We start from the raw sequence: 27527 nt of genomic DNA, 5'->3' as shown, positions 1-27527 counted from the left end.
GGCTGAGCCAGAGCTGACCCAATCAGCGAGCGGCGCGCGCAAACAACGCGGCCTGGCCGTGTTGACAGGACCTGGGAAGCGACTGACGTGAGTTAAAAGTGGCTCTGGCAGGTAAGCGCGGGAGGGCGCGGTAGTCGCCCTGGTTTTCCCTCGAGGATGGTAGCTGGCGGGGTTGGGAGACCCAGCCCCCCCCCAAATCGGACGCTTACAGCCTGGGAACTGGATGCCCCGCTCTTCTCAGCCTCTCTGGCCAATGGCATTCCAGAACCTAGCTGGTTATCCCAGAAAGAGACGGAGGGGCGGGAGAGGTTGGAAGGATCTTTTTGTTAAAAAGAATGAAGTAGATCTCTATCAGCTAGAGTATATATTGGATTTACTATCATTTATAAGATGGGCTCCCATGATTAGAATGTTCTTTTTAACTAGCGGGTGTATGTGAAGCAGCTGTGTTCCGTGTTTCAGTGTGCCCGTTCGCGCGAGCCAATTCTCCATTTAATAGTTATATACAATGGGTCTTTGCTATTTTGGAATCTCTATGTTTCTGTATAGGTTTTAGAAGTTACTCATCGAGTGCGACTTTTTGTCGCTTTTTAGACTTTAAGATAAATTAGTTCAATTTGGGGATAATTGACATCTTTACATTATTGACTTAAAGGACGTAGGAACGGTATAGTGTTGCATCTATTTAGATCTGTTTTACAACTCTGTTGGTAACTTATTTGTTAAGCAATATAAAATTTGATCCCATAGGAATAAAAACTTTGGGATGGTGTTTATTCTGATTTGCATTTGACTTTGTAACCTGGAATCCCTCTTTTTTTGTTATTTTTCTATCTACATCTATAAATTTACTTAACTTTAAATCTCATGATATCATCTCCTATTCTTTGCAGCAGCCATCTAGTAACCTTGTGTTACTTTTTACTTGCATAATTTTAGCTCCTGGATGACTATCATTCTTTTTAATATGCTATCATCATCATCATCATCATCATCATCATTTTGGTTTCTGAACACAGGGTTTCTCTCTGTAACAGCTCTGGCTATCCTGGAGTTTGCTTTTGTAAACCAGGCTGTCCTTGAACTCACAGAGATCCACCTGCCTCTATCTCCAGAGTGTTGGGATGCGCCACCACGCCCAGCTCATGGTTTTAATTGGGCCATCATCCAAAACTGCTTTATATTCTCTGAGTTCTCTTATATAACCGTTTTATATACCTTCCCCCCCTCTACTCTTAAATTTTTGATTGTAAAAACTTTAAGGAATAATCTATCTCTCCAGCACCTCCTCCCCTTTGAGACAGGGTTTTTCTTTTATGTACCTCTGGCTGTCCTGGAATTCCTTATTATTCCAGGCTGTCCTCGAACTCATAGAGCTCTGTCTGCCTCTGCCTCCCAAGTGCTGGGATTAATGGCATGGGCCACCGCACCTGGCTGTATCTGCTCTTAAATTTCCAATTCCTTCTCTCTACCCTTACTCTCAACTGATTGCTATAGTTACCATTTCACTTAGTAGGTAGAAGTAATCCAAACAGGACTACCACCAGCTCTTGCCAACACATCCACTCACCTACCTGTATCTTTCACTCTTACTATTCTACTGACCATCCTATTACAGTGGCAGAACCTTATCTTATTTATCGATTCTTCAGTTGGTGGACACCTAGTTGATTCCATGTCTGGGCTATTATGAATAGTGCTGTAGTAAACAAGAGACTGTAGATAGATATCTTTTCCATAGTGGCTTTATTTGTTTGGATATATGTCTAGTAGTGGAATTTCTGGATCCTGTGGTAGTTCTGTTTCTAATTTTTGCTGTTACAGCCATATCATATTCTTTTCTATAATGGATATACTAAAATATTCCCTCCAACAGTAGTGTGCTCATATTTCTCAAAGGATTTTTGTCTGTTAGTCACTGCTACATTCAGCAAATCGTTGCTAAATGCATATATCCTTTTTACTTTAGTTTTTCCATTAAGGTGAAGAAAACTATCAAGGATATGTCAGAGAATCAACTAGAACTAGATCCAGATCTTACTACAGACATGGAAGTTGGTATAGATCCCGAGGAAGAACTTATTAAGCAATGTGAAGAAATGTGGAAAGACATGGAAGAAGTAAGTATCAACAAGTAAAAGTGATATGTGAGTGAATATAAGATTTACATAATAAACTTAGGAAACTAACAGTTTCCCATATTATTTTATAAATAATAAATAAATAAATAAAATGTGTAAAAACTAAAAGCATTCTCTTAAGAAACTATATTAGACTGAGGAAAAAAAGTGATGATAATACTGCCTCTCAAGGAGATTTTTTTTTTATAGACACAATAGTCATTTATAATATTGTATATAATGTACCATTAACAATATTGTGTTGGTGACACATGCCTTTAATCCTGCATTTGAGAGGCAGAGGCCAGTCTGGTCTACAAAGCAGCCAGGATTGTTGTTACACAGAAAAACCCTGTCTGAAAAACCAAAAAAAAAAAAAAAAAGGAATGAATTCAAAAGGTTTTAAGAAGGTTGGAACAAAAGGACACAGAAGTTAATGAATGTAAGATTAGAGGGAATCATAAATTTTTTAAATATCTGTTTTGGGCCAGTAGGATATAGAAATAATATAAAATTAAGGATTATGAGTGAAACATGAATACAAATGTTGAGCTTGAAATTATGTATATTTATTTTTTTTAATGAACTAGAGACACTTGATATACTGTGTTATTTTGTTAAAATTTCTCTTTAGCATACCACAGTATATGATTTAAATCACAGATACATGTAGTACTTAAGTAAAGTGTCAGAGCAGGAGTGATGAATGAATTTTTTATGTATATAGCATCCTGTTCTTTCATTAAACTGTCAGCAAGAAAGATGAATGGAGTATTTTAAAAAAATCATTTGACAAAATCTTTGGTACTGTATATCATTAATGTACTTACTAGATAATTTTTATAATTATTTTTCTCTATGAAACTTGGATTTAATTAATAATAAGTTAAAAATTTACAAAAAATTACTGCAACCAGAAGTGAGGACAAATAAGACTTGAGTTACTCATATTTTTACCTATCAAATACAATTATTAACATTATTGGATGTTTTTAAAGTTTGGCAAACAATGTCTCTTGGAGGCTTATTTGCTTATGTTCGTCTTTTTTTTTTTTTTTTTTTTTTTGAGACAGGGTTTCTCTGGGTTCTCTGTGTAGCTTTGGTGCCTTTCCTGGATCTCTCTCTGTAGCCTAGGCTGGAATCCAACTCACAGAGATCCACCTGCCTCTGCCTCCAGAGTACTGGGATAAAGGTGTGCACCACCACCACCCAGCTTTTCTTATGTTATTAATTTCTTATTTTGTTATTATTCTATAGTACTTTCTCTCTTGTTCTCTTACCTCCCTTTTATCTCCTCCATTTGGTAACTTACAATTCATGCTAGCTACTGGATGTTTTATTTCTTTATTCTAGTGGTCACTGTCCTGTGGAGGGTGAGGGGATGGAACCAAAGGCTCTGTGTAGATGCTCTACCACTGTGCTACACATATGACTCTTCCTTTTTCCTTCTCATATATTCACTTTGCATCTAATTTGACTGCCTTCCTCATTTTCTTAGGTGGAAATTTAAATAGATTTTGTATCACATATTTATATGTTTTTAAAAGGGTGTTGTATGGGGTTAGTATAAAAAGGGAGGAGAAGGGAATTGTCTATGGATTATAATTATGTCACTTTTTTTTACTTTTTTAAATCAAGTGTCAGAATAAATTATTACTCACTGGAACTGAGACACTCACTAACTCAAATGCTCAGGTATGAACTTATATTCTATTCTAGAAAACAGGTAAGCAAAATTCATTATTTTTGGAAAAAAAGTTCATCTGTTTATATTTATTCCAATAAACAACTTTGTTAATGTATATGTTCTTTTTTAACTAAAAATTATTTAGTGTGTGTGTGTGTGTGTGTGTAGGTGTAGGTGTGTGGGGTGTGTGTGTGTGTGTGTGTGTGTGTGTGTGTGTGTGTGTGTGTGGCGGAGGGAATCAGAACAACTTTGTCGAGTCAGGTTCTGTCCTTCCACTTTTACTGGGTTTCAGGGATTGAACTGAGGTGGCCAGGTTTGTGACACAAGCCCTTTTTCCTGCTGAGCCATCTCACTGACTCTAAAACTGTATCCTGAAACAGTTGGAGAACTCTTCTATTTAAAATAAAACCAAAGCCAAGAACTAACACACTTATCCAGCAAAGATACCCCAAAACTTAATATCAAAGGATGGAAAAAACACCAAGGAAACAGAAAATGTAAACAAACAGGCCTAGCTATCTTTATATCTGGCAAAAAAAAAAACTTTAAACCAGAACTAATTAGAAGAGATTTTTAAAAAGGGGACACAACATGTTAATAAAAGGAGCAATTCATCAGGAAAATACAATTATAAACTTTTATGCACCAAATTTTGGAACTCCCAATGTCATTTTTTGTGTCCATAAAAATGTTTTAGAGTCTGTACATATACAGTGTACTGTAAAAGTTCTAACAATATACCATTTTTAAAATTCATTATGTGTTAACTAACTTGTCATTTTTTTCTTGGGAAAATATGGTTCCTTTATTGTAGAAATTGAAACCTTACTAAATATGAATCACTGGACACTAGACCTACAAAGGAACAGAGTGGTTTCCCCCAGTACACCAAGCACTGACTTTGATAGGAGTGTTTGTATACCTGTAACAAGTACTATCCTAAGTTAGAAATAGCCAAAGAATATAGTTTGTGGTTTCCTGTTGTGCAACTGATCCTCAAGATCATTTGTAAGTTTTATGATTCTCCAAGAGGACTCATAGGACTTAGTCTATAGTTTACTGTAGCTAAGATTTATTATGGTGAAAGGATGCAGAGTCAGATCAGCAAAGGGAAAAGATGTGGGTAAAGTTGAGAGGGAATGAGATAGGAACTTTTTCAGGGTAAAGTTGAGAGGGAACAAGATTATGAACTTTTTCAGGAGTTGTCTCACAATAGATTCACTTAACACCTTCTTAAATTAGACTATCAGCTTGTGATGTAAAGCATTGATTAACATTGGAGAAACCTGGTGTCCAAAATTTTTAGTGTGAACTGGTGATATAGTCATCCTTTACCTGGAAGATGTCAAAATGTCAGAAGATAAAGCAGGTGTTCAACATAAACCATACCCTGTTGAATCATTTTGGCACTGAAAGCCACTCTTAAAGAGTTAGGCATTTGGAAACCATCTTGAAATCATTCCAAGTTCACAAATCCAAGTCAAGGGCTGATGCTATGAGCAAGCCTTTTAAGAAGTAGCAGTTCCTAATTTGCTTTGTTACCTCATTTCTGCATGTATAGTACCTTCATACTGTTAGCACTCAAACGCAGTTTTCTGTGTTTTGTTGGTTTTTAAAGGCAGGGAGGGTCTCATGCAGCCTGCTCAGGCTTAAATTGCTGATCTTGATCTGAATCTCGGAGTGCTTATGTGCAAGCTTATGTCACTACCTGGCTTAATCCCCTTTCTGAAGCAAGAAGTTAGACATTTTTATGGAGAAAAGTTTTATATTTTATTGCTTTCACGGTATTACTGTTGTTTTATTATTAGAAAGTGTTGTTTAATTTTATGGCAGAATCAAATTTGTTATTATCATACCAAAAACACACTTACCATAATTTGTTTCAGGATAAAGTATATACATTTTGCAAACTACTAATGTATTTTTAAAAATGCTTTTTACATGTGGCTCTGGAACCAGTCTGATCATTATCTTCACATATATATTTACATTTCTTTTTACAGTACAATTAAAAGCAGTTATAATATTTTGAAAGATAACAAAGAGGAAATGAACATATTTAAGGAAAACTGGACTGAAAATTCTGGCAAGACATAACATTTCTGTTTTCATTTCTTTTGTGGGGGGAGGATGTCTTGCTATGTTAGCATCTTTTTTTGTTTGTTTGTTTGTTTAAGATATATTTAGGAAGTAAATGTAATGTGTTTAGGTACTTTTAGTTGTGGTTGTAAGGCAGAATTCTTTATTTTCAATAACATACTATATCATTGCTGTGAAAGCCATTTAGGAGCTATAGTTAGTAGGGTAGTAGAATCTTTTTGGTGATGCTGTTTTGATAGCCACTTATTGTAGAACTAGTGTTGGTTTTATTTTCATCAATATTCTACAGGAAATACCTTGAAATCTCTTTGTTTTCCTCTTGTAGCTCTCATTACTTATTATGCAAATGAAATGTTTGACTGCTGAACTTGATCAGTGGAACAAAAGAACACCTGAAAGTAAGATTCTTATTTTTAGCTTCATATTTTTGTAGACAAATTAATGGCATATTAAATTAATGATTTCGCCGGGTGGTGGTGGTGGTACATGCCTTTAATCCCTGCAGAGGCAGGCGGATCTCTGTGGGTCTGAGGCCAGGCTGGTCTACAGAGCATGTTCCTGGACAGCCAAGACTGTTATATAGAGAAACTTTGTCTCAGAAAACCAAAAAAATTAAAAAAAATTAAAAAAAATTTTAATGAACTCAAGAATGACAAGATCCATTTGTCCTTGAAATTGCCCACAGTCACTGATACTAGGTACCACACCATTTTTCTATCCTTTCTACATGGACTGTGAAGACCTTATTATAGTTATTATTTTACTCTAAAAAATATTGCCTTGAATTGAGTAGAAACCAAGAACTGTTAATGAATGAGACTTGCACAGTGGAAAAATTCCTTTATATGCTTTTTAGAATAGGGAACATGTAGTTTTTATGCTATTTCTTGACTTGTCCAATGGGAGCCAAATATATTTTTTTCCTATTTTTAAAGAATAGAAGATGGCTTAAATGTTATAGTTGTAATACCCAACTAGTAGATTTTATTATATTTGTTGTTGTTGCTTGTTAGTATTATTACTGTGCCGTGTATTTTTGTATCTGATTTTCTCTCTCTCTCTCTCTCCATATATATATGTATTACTCCATATATATATGTATTACTCCATATATATATGTATGTATATATATATATATTACTGTTTTTTTCCCACATCTGTCTTCTTTTTCTTCTTTCTTCATTACTCTTCCTTTGACTCCCTCCACCACAACCACTTTCAGTTTTAGCCTCCCTTTTCTATATTATTCTTTGTGTCAGTTTTGGGATTTTCCAGGTTGTAGTCCTAGGCTTCCTTTTTTTCTTCAGATAGTATCATCTATATCCTTGGTTTTATTACTTTAGTCATGCCAATTCCTTAATTGTTCTACATTCTTATTACTGCTTGTTAGCCTCTAATTTTAGCACTTCAGATAAGAATAAAGAGTGTACAGTTGTAATTTTAAAATTTGTCTTAAAGTGTATACATTTTCCTTCTTAGCAATATTTCCTTCTTGAGTATCTCTTAGGCAGCTATTAAAAATGAAGGTATTCTTTAAAGAAATGTACTCAGTTGTTCTTTTGTTGGTTTTTGGCTGTGTAAACATAGCCTAAGGCTAGCCTAGCACTTAAGGTGCTTGTGCCTCAGCCTCCCATGTACTACGATTGCTGGTATGTGCACTATCATACTTTATTCAGTTATTATCCTACATGCTACACCAGCATTATATTGTAAGCTTCTGTGTGTTATATTAATGACTGCTTAATTAGTTTGCTAAGGCTGTGACAAAGGATCTTGCAGAGTATATTGAGCTATGTAGCTTAAACATTGGAAATTTATTTTATCATAATTCTGGATTCTGGTCGTCTATATGAATTATTTTATTGTTATTATAAAATACCTGACAAAAGCTGCTTGAGAAAGGAAGGCTTCATTTTGCCTTAAAGTTCTGGGGATGTAGAAAATCATGGCAGGGAAGGTAAGGAGACAGGAACAAGGATTGGCTGGTCACTTTTTGTACAGTTATAAAGCAGAGAGAGATGTATGCTTATGTTCAGCTTGCTTTCTGTTTTTTATTCATCTGGGATCCTAGTCCGTGAAATAGTAATGAACACATTTAGAATGGATCTTCCCGTTTCCATTAACCTAATATAGAAAAATATGTCATAATTGTGCCCAGAGGTTTATTTCCATGAGATTCTAAATCCTATAAAGTTGGCAATAAAGTAACCTAGAAAATGCCGTAGAAGTTCTGGTCTAAAATTAGTCATATCTATTGCCTGATGGTAATGGTGAGGTATATGCAGCAGAGCAATGCTCAAATCATGAGCCCTAGTGCAGAGAAAAAGAGACCAGGGTGCCACAGTCTCCTTCGAAGTCATGCTACTAATGATCTAAAGATTGTCCGCAAGGTCCCATCTGCTCAAGGATTTTAGTACCTCTCAATTAGATCGTCCTGGGGACCAAGCCTTTAACACATGGACCTTTGGGAAACATTTATTCTAACGATAGCAGTCATCTTCTGTTGTCTTCATATGAGCTTCTCTGTACCTCTTTCTGTCTTAATCTCATTGGATTAAGGCTCACTCTATGGTAACATGTTAATTAGGTACTAGTAAAGTCACATTTGAAGCTTTAGGTATTAGACTTTAAACATGAATTTGGGGTTAGGAACATATTCTAGTCCATAATAGCTTCAAACTAGATTCTGCAACATTGGATTGAAATATCCTTATACCTTTAAGATCTTATCTAAAATATCCAATTCATGGCTGGACAGTGGTGGTGCATGCCTTTAATCCTAGCACTCGGGAGGCAGAGCCAGGCGGATCTCTGTGAGTTCGAGGCCAGCCTGGTCTACAGAGCAGAGATCTAGGATAGGCACCAAAACTACACAGAGAAACCCTGTCTCAAACAAAACAAAACAAAACAAAATATTCGATTCATGGTATCTCTAGTTCATATTTGATGAGCTGTATATACATTTTAGATTTTGCCTAGATTCTTCTTCATGTTTCAAACATAGCCAGTTACTAAATACTGAGCTTAGCTGTCTGATGGGTGATAGTGCTCTGTATGCTGTGAATGTGTTGCTTTGATTGGTTGATAAATAAAATGCTGATTGGCCAGTAGCCAGGCAGGAAGTATAGGCAGGATAAGCAGACAAGGAGAATTCTGGAAAGAGGAAGGCTGAGTGAGGAGACGCCTAGATTTTGCCTAGATTCTTCTTCATGTTTTAAACATGGACAGTTACTAAATACTGAGCTCAGCTCTCTGATGGGTGATGATGCTCTGTATACTGTGAATGTGTTGCCTTATTGGATGATAAATAAAATGCTGATTGGATTTTTTTCAGTTGTATAAAAGAACATAATTTACTTATTTCATTTTTTGTAGGTCAAGAGTCTCAGCATATTTATAATCTTAAAATTCCTATAGGTCATAAATCAACACAGCTTAGCTTTGTCCTCTGTTTAATGGTCTCAAGGTTAAAATAATAGATTCTGACTGAAGACTAAGAAGCTTAGATCTACTTCAAAGCTTTTCTCAAGTTGTGAGGATGATGTATTTTCTTGTGCTTGTAAAAAATCATGGTAGCTTCACTTCAGTGTCTGAGTGTTGGGGAAGCACACACACATGTGGCTGGGTACATTTGTGTGCAAATGGGTGTAGAGGTCACTGGACAACCTTGGATGTTGTTCCTTGGATATTATCCACTTTTCTTTTTTTGAGGCAAAGTTTCTCACTTTCTTAGAACTCACCAAGTGGACTAGGCTGGCTGACGAGTGGGCCCTAGGGATTTATCCCAGTCTCCTTGGCACTGGGATACAATCCCATACCGCCATGCTCAGCTTTTTTTCATGGGTTCTGGGTACCAAACTCATGTACTAATGCTTGGAAGGCAATTACTTCACCAACTGGTCTATCTTTCCAACCCTTGTTCCGTGCTTTTGAACTCCATCTGGTGGGCTTGATGGAAGACTGACTTAGTATAAATAGTCATACCATGGTGTGTGTGAATCCTTACAGATTCAGCTTGGTTCTCCAGTGTCTTTTCTTGGAGTTGTACCTGATTTTGTTACAAGTTTTCATCTGAATCCACTGGAGAGTGGGATGGTTTTGCTTTTGTTTCTTGGCCAAGAATCACTTGATTCTGAAAGTCTTATGAGTAGACATGGGGAAAAAAACAGTTAGGCATATGAGCTTACTGTTTTTGTTTCAAGTACTTCAATCATTCTTTTTATGGTTGATAGTAACAAATTTTGTAAATTTGTCCTTGTCTGCGAGATCTTTCTTCCTTCTTTCCTTCCTTCCTTCCTTCCTTCCTTCCTTCCTTCCTTCCTTTTTTTTTTTTTTGTTTTGTTTTGTTTTGTTTTGTTTTTCGAGACAGGGTTTCTCTGCGTAGCTTTGCGCCTTTCCTGGAGCTCACTTGGTAACCCAGGCTGGCCTTGAACTCACAGAGATCCGCCTGGCTCTGCCTCCCGAGTGCCGGGATTAAAGGCGTGCGCCATCACCGCCCGGCCCTTCCTTTCTTTTTTAAGTCATAAGTTGTACTTTTATTTCTTTTTTTAATTAAGAAAATTTTTTTAATTCATTTTATATATCAAAGATCCCCCTCTTCCCTCCTCCTGCCCTCCAAGCCTCCCCATTCCCAACCCACCCCCTATTCTCTACTACAAAAAGGTAAGGCCTCTCATGGGGAGGTACATTTAGTAGAGGCAGGTCCAAGCCCCTCTCCCTGCCTCAAGGCTGTGTGAGGTGTCCCATCATAGATGTGGGCTCCAAACGGCCTGCTCGTGCACCAGGGATGGATTCTGATCCTACTGCCAGGGAGCCCCTTAAGCAGATCAAGCTACACAACTGTCTCACTATGCAGAGGGCTTAGTCCAGTTCTGTCTGTGGAGGCTCCACAGCTGTTGATCTTAAGTTCATGAGTTCCCACTAGTTTGGTTTGGTTGTCTCTATAGGTTTCCCCATCATGATCTTGATGCCCCTTGCTCATAGAATCCCTCTTCTCTCTCTTTGACTGGACTCCTGGAACTCAGCTTGGTGCTTGGCTGTGGATCTCTACATCTGCTTCCATCAGTTACTGGAGAAAGGCTCTATGATGACAGTTAGGGTATTCATCAATCTGATCACTGGGATAAGCCAGTTCAGGCTCTCTCTCCACTACTGCTAGTAGTCTAAGCTGGGGTCATCCTTGGGGATTCCTGGGAACTTCCCTAGCACCGAGTTTCTCCCTATCCCCATGATGTCTCCCTCTATCATGGCATCTCTCCCATTGCTCTCCTACTCCATCTCTGTTGCCGCTCGACTATCACATTCCCTTATGTTCTCATCCCCCATGTCCTACCCTCCATTGCCCACCCCACATCCCCAGTTTACTCATGGAGATCTCATCTATTTCCCCTTCCCAGAGTGATCCATTCATCCATCTTTTTAACCATTTTCTCCTTTACTGAAGTTCCAGCAACATGATGTTGTATCTTACAGTTACAGTTCTATAGATCTCCCTAAATTTCTGTTTTCTAAATGTTTAATTATGGCAAAATACACACAAAATTCATTCTGTCACATAAGTATAGTGATACGTATATATTCACATTGTAAACAGTCTCCAAAACTCTTTGTGTTGCATTTGTTGAAATAGGTTAGTACTTGTATTAGCCAGCTATTACTGAAAAAAAAAATGTCTGGAATAAACAAACTATTTTAAATAGCCGAAGTTTATTTGGCTCGTGATTTCAGAAGTTTTAGTCCATGGTTGGTTGACTCTGTTGCTTTTGGACCTGTGGCGAGGGAAAACTTGGTGACTGCACAAGTTGGAGGAAATTGTGTAACATGAATTTTAAATGGTCTTATTAATAATAATTAAAAAACCCAGTGCAAACTATTGGGGTAAATTCTGAAAGATCAGAGAGACAGAACAAGCCACAGCTAACCTCACCTCAACAACTCCTCATCGGATCCTGTTTCCACAAATCTTCAGACTGAACGCTTTTTAGTCCTCACCCAAATGGATCTCAGCTGAACTGCTGCTAAAAGCCTCAAAGCTTAAAAGCTTCTAGTTCCTGGTCCTCATGCCTTATATACCTTTCTGCTTTCTACTATCACTTCCTGGGATTAAAGGTGTGTGTCTTTCCCAAGCAAGACATCAGATCTCAAGTGCTGGGATTAAAGGTGTGTGCCACCATGCCTGGCTCTGTTCTCCAGTGTGGCTTTGAACTCATAGAGATCTGGATAGATCTCTGCCTCCAGAATGCTAGGATTAAAGGCATGTCCTATCACTGCCTAACCTCTGTGTTTAATATAGTGGCTGTTCTGTTCTATGACCTCCAGAAAAGTTTCTTGGGGTGCACAATATATCAACCACAAAATTGCTTAACTCATGGTAGCCAGGCTTTAGACAAAAGGTGCCAGGTTCCAGTGCCTCAGGGGCACCTCTCTAGTAACCTAATAGCTCCTTTCTCCTGTGTTCTACCTCACAAGGTTCCTCTTAGCTCTAGTCAGTTTCAATGTTTGGCACCAAGCCTTCAGTGCATGGATCTTTATTATATACATCTATCCAAACCATACAAGTGTCACTCTAGAACTACCTGTAACCAATTCTAAAATTGGCTTTTAAAGTACACATAGGACGGCTTTTTTTAAGACAGCTTTCAAAAATAGTAGACAAATTTTAGTAATATATCTTTTGATAATTTCAAATAGTACTTGATTTAAAAAGCAAAAATTTTGGTTAAGTATTGAATAGTTTTTTAATTTCTCTATGGGAAATTAAATGTTTGTTTCTCCTGTTTGGCAAAAATTGTAAGTATATAATTTTCTATATGTAATTTATTGATTATACATGCATTTTTAGAAAGAAGTCTGATATGGTCTAAAAAGTTTTAACTACATTTCTTCTGTATAATTCCATTTTTGGGAATATGCCTCTTGAAATTTAAAGCACTAGTACATAATGACATAAAAAGATGTCTAGTACAATATTAGTACTCAGTTTTGGAAATTACCACTACATTATGATATACACACACATACATAATAAATATGCAGTTATTAAATGATGAATTATTTCTATGCCATGGGAGTTCTGCTGAGTGAAAACAATGCTAATATAATGATATGCTATTTTAATACCAACAATGACAAAAAATAAGCCGTTTGTTAAGGCCTTAGGAAAGAAAAGAAATAAAAACAAAATTCATAGATATCAAACTTACCCACTGTTATATGCTTGGGGTTATACATGCAAAGATGTTAATCTAGACGTCACAAAAATTAATAAATTTTGCAAAAGTCTGGTAATATATAAGTGGAATGGGAAAGAGTTATGTGAGGAAAGCCACTAAGTCAAATTCTTAAGAATTAACTAAGTGACTTTGTTTTATTTTTGTAGTAACTCCCCTGACTGAAGATGTTTTGATAACATTAGGAAAAGAAGAGGTGAGTCATTTATGATTTGTAGTATTCCTAAATAATTTATAATTAGAACTGTATCAGTTCAGTTTATGACATAAGAATTAGGCTGACCCACCCCAAAAAGCACATTAAAATGTACATGTTTTATTGAACTTAATATTTTAAAGATTTGAATTTTCTTTATTTTTACTGTTTGTATATGTAGTTCTGGTGTGAGTGTGAGAGTATGTGCATGTGGAGGTCAGAGGACAACCTTGGTTGTTGTCCACAACTTTGACCATGTTTGAGACAGGATTTCTCTTTTGCCACTGGATGTTTTAGCCAGTTTTGCTAGCTCTGTAGCTTCTGAGGACTCCTGTCCACCTGCCATTTTGCCATAGGCGTGCTGGGATTATAGACTGTGCTTCGGAGCTTTCTCCCCACCAGAAGTCAGTTCTTTGGCAGATTCTGCAGCAGATGATTCTAGAGCAGGTGTCGGCTTGGTGTCCTTTAATTCAGTTCAAAATTCAGTTTCATGGAACTGTGTCTCACAAAGATGACCGTCCCAGAAGTAAGTTTTCTGTTGTATGTCTGACCAATCGACTAGGAATCAATTTGCTTGTCCCCCTCTTCTGGTGTAAGGAACTTTCTAGAGAAACTAGAAAATTTTCAGAGAAACATGCTTACTTGTCATAAATGGCATCACATACACAAAAATACGTATGACGAGCCAAATGAAGGAGATGTATAGATTAAGGTGTCTAGGAAAGGGTATGGAACTTCTGTGTTCTGAGTGTGCTCCCCAGGCCCCCACACTTCATGCAGTTAGCTGTTTAGAAGCTCCCTCTACCCAGTCCTTTTGATTTTACATGGAAACTTTATTATGTAGGCATAATTGACCAAATAGTTGGTCATTGATTAGCTTAACTTTCAGCTCTTCTTCCCTTTCCAAAAATGTGAGGCTAGAGCCTAAAGTCCCAATCACTTGATCATGCCTTGGTCTTTTTTAGTGTCTAGCCCCCATCCTAAAGCTGCCTAGGTTCTACTTGTCATCCAGTAGTATAAAAAAAGGTACTTAGTGTGTTGGAGATTCCTAGTGTGTTAGGAATGGTATGCCGGGAAAGAAGGGTTAAGACCAATATATAATTTGGCATGGTGACTTATACTTGTTGCTGGGAAATTGAGGCACGAGAATTGCCCAGGTTTCATAGTTAGTTTTGGGCCAGTCTGGGTTACCTGTATCAAAATATGGAGGGGGAAAGACTAATGTATATATTTTATAGCATAGTGTTACACAGTAAAGAAAAGGTTGTCTTTGTTAACGAGAAACAAAGACTGTGTTCAGGGTCCTAGTGTTTTGTTAAAAAATAGAACTTGTGAGCAATGAGGCTGTGAAGCAGTGAAGTACATTTCCAAACAAAGTGTCTTAGCATTCTTCGGCTATGCTTTGTAAAATGGAAGACTAGAGAAATGACTTAAAGATAGAATTGCTAATCAAAAAGGAAACAAATTTATAGGTTTGAAAAACTCAGCCTATCTGTATTATCAAGATTGAGAGAGTGTGTGTTCACACAGGTATGAGGTAGAGGGGTGGCGAAGGTCCAAAGCTTCGGATGTTTGGGTAGCTGGGGGAGCAGACAGAGCCATGAGATCTGCCATTGCTGGGGAGAACTCAGGGAACCCAGGACTTGGCCTGCCAGTCTCAGTGCTTCCAGACTGCCTGGCAGTGAACCGCTCTGCTAGAGGCAGACGTTGAGTGAGCCCCGGGACTCGGGCTCAGGGCTCTCAGTCTTTGCCTTAGAGCAAGACAGCATATGCGAGATGGAGGCGGCCCCTGGGGCCGACCAGTTGCTGTCTGTTGGCTCCAAGCTCTTAGGTTTCACAATAAAGCCTAAGTGCTGGGGCTTACCGCCGCTTTCCATGATTGAGCCCCTGCTGCCTAAACTGCAGTATGTCCACTCTGATCTCCCTTTCCACAGAGGCTTTTATGGCCATTCATTTCCTAGACAGACACTCCAACAGGGTATTTGCTGTTTCCGTGAGTGCCTAGTTGCAGCAGTATGGGGAAGGACAAAATGGATATTCTCTCTAGGTGTGGCCTGTGACTTAGGAGTCACTCAGACCACGTCCACCCTGATCTCCTGCCCCCGTCAGCTGAACTTCAAGTTTGTGGAACCGGGCTTATTCTTTGACTAGGATTGCCAGTCTGCTGTCACCAGAGCTGCGTGGTTTGTGGTTTCCTTTCAGTCAGTGTGCACCTTAAGCCCTTAGCAGAGTGAGAGCTGGAGAGGCCTATATTACTGTTCTCCGCATAGCCTTTTTGCGTCTACATGCTTCTCAGCTCTTCTATCAGCTCTCTTGTGATAGCTGTTGTTCTTCCGTTCTTTAGACTATGTTTTAAATATCCCGCCGCTTCTCATTCCCAGAGTCTCAGAAGGGTAGTGATTCTCTGCATATCCACAAAGGGATGTATTCCAGACCACCACCGGATAACTGAAATGTAGTGGGCAAGAATGAGCAAAATAAAAACAAAATGATGTTTATAGTAGTTTATCATAGATGTGTTTAACTAGAAAGAGGAAAATTCCTTCCATAACAGTTTCTGAAGAGTTTTTTTTGTGTGTGTGTGTGATGCTAGAGAGCAAACCTAGGGAGGGCTCTGTCCATGTTAGACAGGAGCTTACCAGTGAGCTCTATCTTAGCCTTAGTCTTATTTTAAAGGGAGAGATTAATAGTGACTTCTGTCATGCTTTCTGAATTCATTGCATTGGATTTCTTGTTCTTTTAGTCTATTGAAACAGTGACTTAGTGTTTCTCAAAGAGCTAGCTTTGGGCTTTATTGAATTCCCTTGATCCTCCTTACCTCTTCATCTCTGGTCCTTTCTTCCTCCTCGTATTGCATTGATTTTTGTTCCTTATCATTATTCCTTTAGCTTATTATATAAGGTTTATTTATTTATTTTTTAAATTTATGATAGAAAACTAGACCAGTAATTTGAGAGTGTTCCTTTATTTCTAACAAGGTTTTAGAGCTATGTTATTATCTGAATGTTCTAAAAAACAGGGTTTTTTTTAAAGGGTTTGTTTATATATTTTATGTGTGAGTTTGTTGTCTGCAGGTATACCTGCACACCAAAAGAGGATGTCAGATCCCATTATAGATGGCTGTAAGCCACCATAGTTGTTGCTCTGAATAGAGCCCAGGACTTCTAGAAGAATGGAACAGTCAGTACTCTTAACCACTTGCCATCTTTCCTGCTCCTAGAAATTTTAATGTTGTATTTTTATTTTTAAGCCACAGTAACTTATGATTGAAGTTATAATTTCTCAATTTCCTATTTATTGCTTTTCTCATAGATTATTTAGAGATTTTTTTTTAGTGTCCCTGTATTTGTAGTTTCCTATTTTTCTGTGTTAATTTCTAGTTTAATTCTATTGTTAGACTGTACTTAATGTAGTATCAGTGTGATATTGATTGATCTCATTGATACAATGTCTACTCTTATTTTTCTTTTTTTTATCCTACTTTATTGCACGAATCCTAAATGGTCTTATAATAAAAACCCGGAGTCAGATATTGGGGTAGATGCTGAAAGATCAGAGAGACAAAGGAGCAAACTACTAGAGAAACTTCTCACCACTACCGAATCCTCAGGCCGAAAGGGAGGCGAGACCTTGTCTCCATGGATCCTCAGACTGAATGCCTCTGAGTCCTCAGCTGAAAGGGCTTGATTTCCTGTCTTCTCACACCTTATATGCCTTTCTCCACCCAGCCATTTTACTTCGTCTCTCAAACTTTCTAGTGCTGGGATTAAAGGCATGTGTGCTTCCTAAATACTGGTAGCAAAAGCAGAGCTCTCAAGTGATGGGATTAAAGGTGTGTGCCATCACTTCCTGGCTCTGTTTCTTTTAGAATGAATTAATCTCCTGTAGTCTAAGGCGGCCTTGAACTCAGAGATCCAGTCAAATCTCTGCCTCCTGAGTGCTAGGATTAAAGATGTGTCCCACCACTGACCTCTATGTTTAACTTTGTAGCTGGCTCTGTCCTCTTAAGTTTACAAATATCACCACACTATTCTCTGTAGTCTTATTTTCTTCCTTTCTTGATTTAGTTGTGCTTTTTAAAAAAGATTTATTTATTTATTATGTATATAGTATTCTGCCTGCATGTATGCCTGAATGCCAGAAGAGGGCACCAGATCTCATCATAGATGGTTGTGAACCATCATATGTTTGCTGGGAGTTGAACTCAGGACCTCTGGAAGAGCAGTCAGTGCTCTTAACCTCTGAGCCATCTCTCCAGCCTCCTGCATTTTTTAAAAAAGCCATTTCATTGCAATATTGGATTACTGGTTATTTCTATTCCTTTCCTTAATTGTTTCAGTTACTTTAGAGTTTATAATACACATCTGTAATTTAGAAGTGCTATAAATTTTTTAAAAAGTTAGTGGAATCTCTTGCAATCCCAAGAATAGAATACTAGTTAATATATTCTTCCAAGGAAAGAATGTTAGATAAGAGGTCAGAGTTTATTGTATCTCAGTTTCACGTGGCCATTTGTATTGGTCAGGTATCACAATTGTATCCATGTCTCAGGACCTTTGGATTTATTTCTTGCTCCCTCTGGAATTTTCTTTTACTAGATGGTAACTTTCTTTGTTGTTTGTCCCTTTTTTCTGCTATTTAATGTTATCTGGTCAGAGAGCTTTCCACATTATAATGCCTTAAAACATCTCTGCACCTCATAATTTTATTCTTTTTCTTTTCTTTTTTCTTTCTTTAAATCTCCCTGGTGTATACAATGTTGTAGCTATTTATTGTTTAATTTTCTGGATTTCACTTTGTTTTCTTCACTCTTGCATTCTGGCCTCCTTCAACAATGAGTGTAGAGTAGCAGATTGAACCAATGCTGAAAGAATCATTTTAATTTTTTTGCCTTTAGTTTTGTATGTATGTTCTCATTAGAAAAGATGGACTAAGGCCGGGCGGTGGTGGCGCACGCCTTTAATCCCAGCACTCGGGAGGCAGAGCCAGGCGGATCTCTGTGAGTTTGAGGCCAGCCTGGGCTACCAAGTGAGCTCCAGGAAAGGCGCAAAGCTACACAGAGAAACCCTGTCTCGAAAAACCAAAAAAAAAAAAAAAAAAAAAGAAAAGATGGACTAAAGAGATGGCTCAGCAGTTAAGAGCACTGGCTGTTCTTCCAGAGGAACCAGGTTCAATTCTCAGCACCCCCATGGCAGTTCACAACTGTCTATAACTCCAGTTCCAGGACTTCTGACACCCTCACACAGACATGGATGCCATCAGAACACCAATGAGTGTAAAAATAAAATACATATACATATATATATGGCACCTCCACACATAAAGAACAAAAGAAAAAAATAACCTCACTAAACACAGTTCACTAATTTAATTTCAGTTTGAAATTAAAATCTGTAGCTTGAAACTCCTTCTATTTTATATTTATTATTGGTGTGTCACCAAAAACTTACCATCTGGGTGCTATGTATTTTCCATTTCAAATTCTTTTATTTCCTGTTTTTACTATTGGCTTCTACATTGAGCTATTCTAGATCAATTTCACTGTCATTCAGAATCTAAACTATGTATAAGCCAAAAGGCTAAGCATTAACTTGCATTCTTTTATTTTAGTTCCAAAATTTAAGATATAATCTTGAAATGGTAGTATCGACTATTCAATCGAAGAATGAAAAGTTAAAAGAAGACTTAGAAAGGTAAACTTGTAATTCCTATTAATCATTGATACATACTGAGTTCGCACTTAAATTTTTATTGACCCTATTGTTTTCCATTCTTAAAGGGAGCAGCGGTGGTTGGATGAGCAGCAACAAATTCTGGAATCTCTTAATGTGTTACACAGTGATTTGAAAAACCAGGTTGTGACATTTTCTGAATCAAGGTACTTAATACTGTGTTCTAGATTTTTTCAAACAATTTTTTTTGAGAAAGTATTTTTTATATTAAAGTAGATCAAAAAGTGGCCCAGTTTAAGTGTGTAAGATCTGTCCCTGCCCCTCATCTGCCATGTGGTGGTGTGAACAAAGTGGAAATGTCTTCCCCTCCCATCCGCCTCACCATTGTGGCAGGTGGGAGAGCTGGCCCTGAGGTCAGGAGAACTGGTGAGCTGGCCCAGCATCTCGTTGGCTGTAGCACTTGGGAAAGCAGGCCCTGCACCTCACCTGGGCAGCCCAGTAGAGCTGACCCTGCTGGTGATGGTACAGGTGTGCTGACCCGAAGGGCGTAAGTGTGGGAGAGCTAGAGCTAGCCCCACTTCTCATCTGTCATGTAGCATGGGTGGGGTGAGATACCCCCCTTAACCCTCACCCCTCGCTGCCTACAGCACTCAGAAGAGCGAGCCTTGCACCTCACCTGGGCACCATAGTAGTGCCGATCCTGCTGGTGGGGGCACAGACAAGTCTGTCCTGAGATCATGAGAGTGGGAGAGTTGGCCCTGCACCCCTTGTCTGCCATGTGATGTTGAGGGAGAAGGAAAGATGCCCTCTCCTCTTCCCCCTTGCCACCTGTGGTGAAAGAGAGAGCCGACCCTGGCCCCCAGCATACACAGAACTAGGGAGAATGAGCCCTGCACCTTGCCTGGGCAACACAGTAGAGCTGGTCCCAAGAATGTCAGTGTGAGCCCCACCCTCATCTACCATATGGTGATGTGGGCAAGGGAAAGAACCCTTCCCATGCCTGTTGAGGCCCGTGGTAGGTGGGAGAACAGTCCCTAGGTCACTAGATCGAAAGAGCTGGCCCTGCCTCTCACCAGCTGCAGCACTAGGCAGAGTGGCCCCTACACCTTGACTTGGCAACACAGTGGAGCTGGCCCAGTGGTGTAGGTGTGGGCGAGCCAACCCAGAGGTTAGGAGAGCAGGAGAATCAGCTGCTTACTACCACATAGGGTGAACTAGCAGGGATAGTACTGAGAGCTCACCCTGGTGTTGAGGATGAAGGAGAGCTGGCAGGCTGACCAACCCAGCAACCACCCAGACCCAGAACCAGAGCTGTGAGTTGGCCCATCCCAGCATCCACCCTATCTATGATCTGCTGGAGCACATGAAGGGGTTGGTCCTGCAGACCCAAAGTAATAGGGTCTCCGTGACACAGGACAACAACAGGATATCCGGGAGGAGCCCCAGTGAGTGACCTGTATTGATGATGTAACAAAAACAGAGTCCTCAAACCAGACAAACGACACTCAATGTAATGAACACTTGCAAGTAACACTATATGAACTAAAGGACTTTGTCGCTCACTGTCACACTACAGCTTCCACAACGACATTTTTCTTTTCTTTGTTTCTCTTTTCTTTTAAATTTTTTCTTGTTTTATTCTAGGGACAGGGTGTTAGAAGGGTAGAGAACAGATGGGAAGGGATGGGGAGATGATTGGGATTGAGATGCAGGATGTGAAATCCACAAAGAATCAATAAAAAGTTAAATTTGAAAAAATAAAAGTGGCCCAGTTTATTGGGAATCATAACACTTGCCCTAATTTTTGCCAACTATTAGTTGTTTCTTCTTTTTTGAATGACTTAACTTACTAGTTTCACGACATGTTATAAAGAAAATTCTCAGCTGGGCGGTGGTGGCGCACGCCTTTAATCCCAGCACTCGGGAGGCAGAGGCAGGTGGATCTCTGTGAGTTCGAGGCCAGCCTGGTCTACAGAGCGAGATCCAGGAAAGGCACAAAACTACACAGAGAAACCCTGTCTCAAAATAAAACAAAACAAAACAAAACAAAAAAGAATGTTCTCTAGTTATGTGGATCAAATGAAGTTTCAACAGCTTTGATCAGGTTTATGTATAACCAGAAGCATGCACAAATATGTTTTATTAGTTAAATATTTGTCTTGTTATTTTTTTTTATTGTTAGAATCTTTAATGAACTAAAAGCTAAGATGCTTAGTATAAAAGAATTTAAGGAGAAGCTTCTGCTTACCTTGGGTGAGTTTTTAGAAGATCATTTTCCTCTGCCTGATGGAAATATTAAAAAGAAAAAGGTAAGTTTCAGAGAAGATATTCTTTTAGATTGTTATAATTGTAACTGTTGGATGTGTGTGTGTGTGTGTGTGTGTGTGTGTGTGTGTGTGTGTATAAACAAAAGCAAAGGAATGAAGGCATAATGAGACATGTACAGATATGCCTTCATCCTATCATAGTTACTGAAAAATTAGAGCTACTTTCTCATTTAATAAAGTAGAATTGGTTAAAGACAATTTTACAGACTTTATGCATATGGTATGTGCACATGGCGTGCACATGCTTTCTTTGCACAGCTTGTGTGTGGAGATCAAACAACGTAATAGGAGCCTCTTCCTCCTTCCTCTGCATCTGTGGACCGCTGTCCTTTGTGTGTCTCTTCATCTGGCCAGCATTGATACTGTGTTAGTGGGCTGCTGTCACAAAAGACCAGAGACCCTAGCATAAAAATGGAGTTTCTTTTTCACTCTAAAGTCCAGGATCAAAGTACTGTCAGGGTTAGTTCCTGATGAGGTCTATTCCTGGCTGGGAGTTGCCACCTTCTCATTCTCTTCACATTGATTTCTGCTCTGCATGCAGGGAGAAAAAGAATTTTTTTAAGTTCTCTTACTGTCTTCCTGTTACAGAAAACACATATGTATACCTTCATTCTAATTGTGTGTGAGTGTGTGTATGTGTGTGTATGTGTGTGTGTGTTTTACTTTCAGTATTTATGTTGTATTAAAAAACTACAATTAGTATGTGTGTTTAGCTTTTATTCTATTTTATACTGGATTCGTTACTTATTTTTATCAGTTCTTAAATTTCAGTCAATATTTCTAAAATCTTTCTTTTTCTTTTTTTTAAATGCATTTTGGTGTTTTGTCTTTGTATATGTCTGTATTGTACATGTGTGAGTTACAGAAGATTGTGAGACATAATGTGAGTGCTAGGAATTGAATCCATGTTTTCTGGAAGAACAGTCAGTGCTCTTAACCACTAACCCATCTCTCCAGCTCCTTAAACCAATAATTTTTTTACCGAATGATTTGTTTAAGAATTTCTGAGACTTCAGCATACCTATTTAAATTTAATGTCTTGCTATTTGCTAGTCAGTTCTGTAACTATGCTTTCTCCACTAATAGTAGAACTTTACTCTTTTTTACTTAGCATGGTATTAGATTTTGAGATCCAGCTTTACTCACTTATTTTTATTTCAAGAATAATTTTGTTTTCTCTGTTCTCCCCTCCCTCCTCCACCCATCCACCCCCTCCACCAGAGTTTTACTATATAGCCTAGCCTGGCTAGCCTGAAACTGAAACTCACAAACTAAAACTCATAAAGTTCTGACTGTCTCTTCCTCCTGAGTATTGGGATTAAAGGCATATGTCACCACCATCCCTGGCCCAGTACTTTGGCATTTTAGGTGATACAATCAATGCTCAGAAGTTAGCGGGATTAAATAGATGTCCAGAAATTTAATGAATAGCATTCTAGCATCTGTAGTTATCAAAGCAAGTATTCTTTTTATTCTTGATGGTTGAATCATACCTAGATCACTTGGGAGACTGGAATTTTTAACCTTGATTACAGTTATGAGGGATCTCAAATCTATGTCATGAGAAAAAGAATTGAAGGAACTAAGGAGGTTTAATATGAAAAGCACCTGAGTGTTCTAGTGGCTGTCTTCCAATGTATTAATGAGTTATTCCATGTTATTCAAAGGGGAATAATTTGGTGAATTGAGTAAACATTAGGAACTGACGAACTATCGGGAGTTTACAGGGAAGGCTCCCTTAGAAGCCTACCTGAAATGTAATAGGATACCATCTGCTTGGAGAATGTTTATGCGGCTCAAGCATACTACTTTATTTTATAGTCTTAAATACAATTTGTATAATATAATTTATTGTATGTTATGGATAGCTAGAATTGTATCTAACAATAATTATAAAGATTTTCACTGTCTTAGAACCTTTTTCCATTGCATTTTTAAGAATCTAACTTGTAATCTAAGTTGTTGACTTTCAGAATTTGGCTTTAGTTACCTTCTACAATTACAACTAAGAAATGGTTTTAAGTCTTATAATATATAGTTCGATTTCTGCCAATGTTAATTATTATTTACATTTCTCAAAGACCACCACTCAGGAACCAAAAGCACAACTGATAACACTAAATGAAATGATAGAGGTAAGTGTAATTTTTAATTTCAGCTGTCCCTTTTAGACTAGACAAATTAGACTTAAGACAAAAAATGCTACTTTGATTTTCTATTAAGAATATTTGATTCTTTAGTAGAGTTTCTTATTTGGACATTTACTGTTTGCACCCTAACATCTTGGTTGTTATGCTGATAGAATTTCAGTTTACAACTCAGTCCTGTAGCTAATGTAGCTAAAACATATAAATGAATATAACATTTTTCCTCATATAAAACGCTTCTTTTATTACAGCAGAAAGACCAATTCTGACCTTTTTATTTTGGTATTTATTTTGTTTTATAAATAGATACCTTTGGCATTGTCAAAATGTATTTGGAGTTTGGCCAGGTTATTAAATATATGCATTACTTTAGAAAACCTTAGGCAGAGAAGTCTGTGAAAAGCAAGAAGTAGTGTGCTTTGTATCTTTTTAATTTTTTTCGTTTGTTGAAAACTTTTTTTATACAATATATTCTGATTATGATTTCCTTTCCCTCTGCTCCTCCCAGTTCCTCCCCCACCTCACCTCACATCTGGATCCACTCCCTTTCTGTTTCTAGTTAGAAAACAAACAGGCATCTAGGGGTAATAATAAAATACAGTAAGATAAAACAAAACAAACCGACTGGAATAGGACAAAATAACCAGAAGAAAAAGGGCCAAGGGAAAAGCACGGTAAACACACAGATGAGAGACACACGTTCACACCCTAAGGAACCCCATTAAAAAACCCAGAAGCCATTCTATATATGCAAAAGAGGTATAAGGTTCTTAAAAAGCCCTCCCCCAACATCATGCGACAAAGAGCCTCCAAAGATGCCACTGAGTTAGTTTTTCTTGGCCATCTACTTCTGGGCATGGCGATTACCCTTAAAAGTGGTTTGTTTCTCCAGTGTGACTCTTGGGGAAAACTAAGTTTTCATTGGCACGTGGCTCTCAGTTGGAGATAGATTCTGGACTAGGGATGGGTGCGGATGTTCCCTTCTTCTCTCAGCTCTAGGACTAGTAAATTGAGAAGAGTGTTTTCAGAAAACATGTTTCATTCTTAGTTAATGTGTTGGGTACAAAAATCTCAGGTTACTGCCTAAGAATCTTCCCTAGTTAATATTTTTGGTATGAAAAGCAAGATAGAAATGTTTGTCTGATTTGTAATCAGAATTTGTTTAGTTATTCCTGATTTTACTAGTTTAAGCTAAAACTGTAACTTTTCTTGGATGTATTCTCTTTTTTAAAGTAAAAAGATGTCATGTTAGGCCAATGAGCTCATTTAGTGGGTAAATGTGCTTGCTGCAAAGCTCAGCGGGGTGAGTTCAAGCCCTGGGGCCCATGTGGTGTGTGGAGAGAGACAACTCAGGCAAGTCGCCCTCCAACTTGTCCATACACACTATGAAGCATGTGCATGTCCACACATGTGCACATGCGTACACACACACAACACACAGATATGCATGTGCACACAGAGAAAACAAATGTAATAAAAAATTTTAAATTACACGTAATGGAAAATATCATCTGAAACACATGGTTATAGGTTATAAATTTTAATGGTGTCCCATGGGATACTATATAAAACTAAGAAAACCAAATATCTCTCTGCAGTTCATATTATTAGTGACAAAAATAAATAATGCATAAGCTACAATTTAGTGAAAAAATTAACATACTCATTTTGTCAAATTTCAACATATTTCTACTGTCCTTTTTATTAGAATTTTAATTACTGTAATTTTATAAAAACTAGACATGTAAAATAAGATCACTTTATTTGTTTGGTTTCTGTGGTATTGGGATGGAATGTAACTTCTTGCCATAGACAAGTGTTATACCACTGAGTTATATATCCAGCTCATAAGGCTTTTAAATTGTACTAAGATAAACAACTACTCTAACGTATGAAAATATTTCTTTATTATGATACTTAAAAGGAAGGGGATTCTGAGTTTTTCATTCCCCAGGATGAAAGGCTTGAAATGGGAAAACTAGTGGTAGTCAACATTTTTATTTCATGAACTTAAATATTGAATTATGAGTATGATTGAGATTAGAGCTTGAAAGGTTAATTTTAGTCACTTTTACAAAACTTTATATTTGTATAATTATGCCATGTATAATTTTCATGATCCTTAAAATAATAATATCTTTAATTAAAATTGACCTGGCAATTAAACATTTGTCATGAATTATGTGTACCTAAGGAATCCCTAATCCCTCTGAGTTCTAAGTTCTAGTTTCATAAATTGTTAAATCACTGAAAGGTAGATGAAGAGACAAAATAATAAAAGACATTCAGTATTTTTACCATATTTTGTGAGACATTAGTTTTCAAATAATTAAATATTGCTTCATGAAAAATCTCTGCCAATGCCAGTAGATTTGTAGAAGACCATTGATTCTTAGATCTCATTAGCTAGATTCTCTAAACTTTCTGGTAATGACAGAACCTTGGTTTTCTTTTCTCTTATCTTTTAATTAAGATTTTGATATAACATAAAAACAATAAGTTTGATTGTGGTATTTTCACATGTATCATTGTGCCTTGTTCATTTTTGTCCCAATTACTACCATCTTTCTTCCTTACTCCTCCCTTTTCTGTACCTTTCCACTAGATAGTCTCCCTTATTTTGTCTTTCTTCCCCTCCTTAATTCTCTTGTTTTCTCCTCTTCTCCATGCTTCTTTCTCTCCCATATTGTAAATGAATTTCTAAACAGTCTTAGTAAATAAGAAACACAGAGCCAAATACAAAGGTAGTAGTAGCCAAAGAGATCAGAGAACTAGCAAAGAGCCACAACTACCTTATCTTACCACCTCCCCATCGTCGCTTCTTCCTGCCTGACCTGTGCTTTTATTGCCTTTCTGTTCTGCCTTCTCATTGGCTCTAAGCCCAGCCACATGACTTCCTCGTCACTGCCTATCTATACTGACCTCTAGGTCTCTATGGTTGGTACTAGGATTAAAGGCTTATGTCACCATACTTGGCTGTGTCCTTGACCACACAGAGACTCTGCCTGCCATGTGATTGGATTAAAGGCGTGGGCTACCACTGCCTGACTTCTGCTATGGCTCGCTATGTGACCTCACTATGTGACCTCTGATCTCCAGGCAAACTTTATTTATTAACATACAAATAAAGTCACATTTCAGCACAATTAAAATATCACCACACCATATAGTTCTCCTTGTTCTGCTTTCACTCCACTCATATTTACACACATGTATATACATATACTTCTATCTAAAACTAGATTCCATATAAGGGAAACAGGATTTTTGTCTAAGGTGGGCTTATTTCACTTAACATGATACTCTTAGTTCCATTTTCCTGAAAAAGACACCATTTCATTTACTATAGATGAATAAAGAGATGGTGATTCCTTTTCCCTTCCAAATATTCAGAGACTCTTGCTAGCTTTCTTTTGAAATTTGTGTGCTGTTTTCAAGTTTTAATTTTTTTTCCCCTTCAGTAATAGGGATAAAACACAGGGCCCGTATGTAGCTAGCTAAGTTTTCTATACTTTATCTATATAAATTTCAATTTTTAATATTCTTGCCCTTATCCTAAGGGAATTCTACTAAGAGCAGTAGGAAAGTTGTAAATATTTTTAGGTGGGCTTTAGGAAATGTTTTCATTTTAATACATATTCCATCCAATAATGTAGTCTTTAAAATTGGATATTGTTTAAGTACATAAAAGTAATGTTTATGAATAGCAGTTCAAGGAGAAAAGATAGTCAGTGTTCTTTGGAGGGTAACCTATTGTTTTATGAAAGTATGTAGACTTTTTCCCACAAAAAGCTCATTTGTAATAATTTTTTCCTTAGATACTTATAAATAGAATGTTTGATGTTCCACATGATCCATATGTTAAAATTAGTGATTCCTTTTGGCCACCATATATTGAGCTGCTTCTGCGTTATGGAATTGCTTTGAGACATCCAGAAGATCCAACACGAATAAGATTAGAAGCCTTCCATCAGTAAAATGATGTTCTTGTCATCCACGGACAGAGAAAACAGGGCTATTTAAATAAAGGATATTATTTGCAAATCCAA

The 27527-nt window shown here is 37.6% G+C and overlaps 1 protein-coding gene and 1 pseudogene across 2 annotated transcripts; one reads left to right on the top strand and one right to left on the bottom strand.

Annotated features, from left to right (window-relative positions):
* Positions 1 to 14: 14 nt before the first annotated feature.
* On the top strand, positions 15 to 27527 carry Cenpk (centromere protein K). Of its 2 annotated transcripts, none has more exons than XM_006982748.4 (10): positions 15 to 111; positions 1970 to 2120; positions 3759 to 3815; positions 6233 to 6305; positions 13286 to 13332; positions 18943 to 19025; positions 19112 to 19210; positions 21187 to 21313; positions 23413 to 23466; positions 27297 to 27527. In XM_006982748.4, exons 2-10 carry the CDS (start codon positions 2004 to 2006, stop codon positions 27453 to 27455), a joined length of 816 nt encoding a protein of 271 aa, XP_006982810.1. In that variant the 5' UTR covers positions 15 to 111; positions 1970 to 2003; the 3' UTR covers positions 27456 to 27527. The 2 variants fall into 2 exon arrangements, with proteins under 2 accessions (XP_006982810.1, XP_076408270.1); XM_076552155.1 differs by having other exon boundaries at positions 55 to 111; positions 1983 to 2120.
* LOC102913093 (large ribosomal subunit protein eL39-like) lies at positions 9910 to 10062 on the bottom strand (annotated as a pseudogene).

Source organism: Peromyscus maniculatus, chromosome 15 (genome assembly GCF_049852395.1).
Source record: "Peromyscus maniculatus bairdii isolate BWxNUB_F1_BW_parent chromosome 15, HU_Pman_BW_mat_3.1, whole genome shotgun sequence".
In the NCBI taxonomy this organism is placed as follows: domain Eukaryota; kingdom Metazoa; phylum Chordata; class Mammalia; order Rodentia; family Cricetidae; genus Peromyscus; species Peromyscus maniculatus.
Note: the sequence above shows the minus strand (reverse complement) of the source record. Positions and strands in the feature narration are given on the sequence as shown.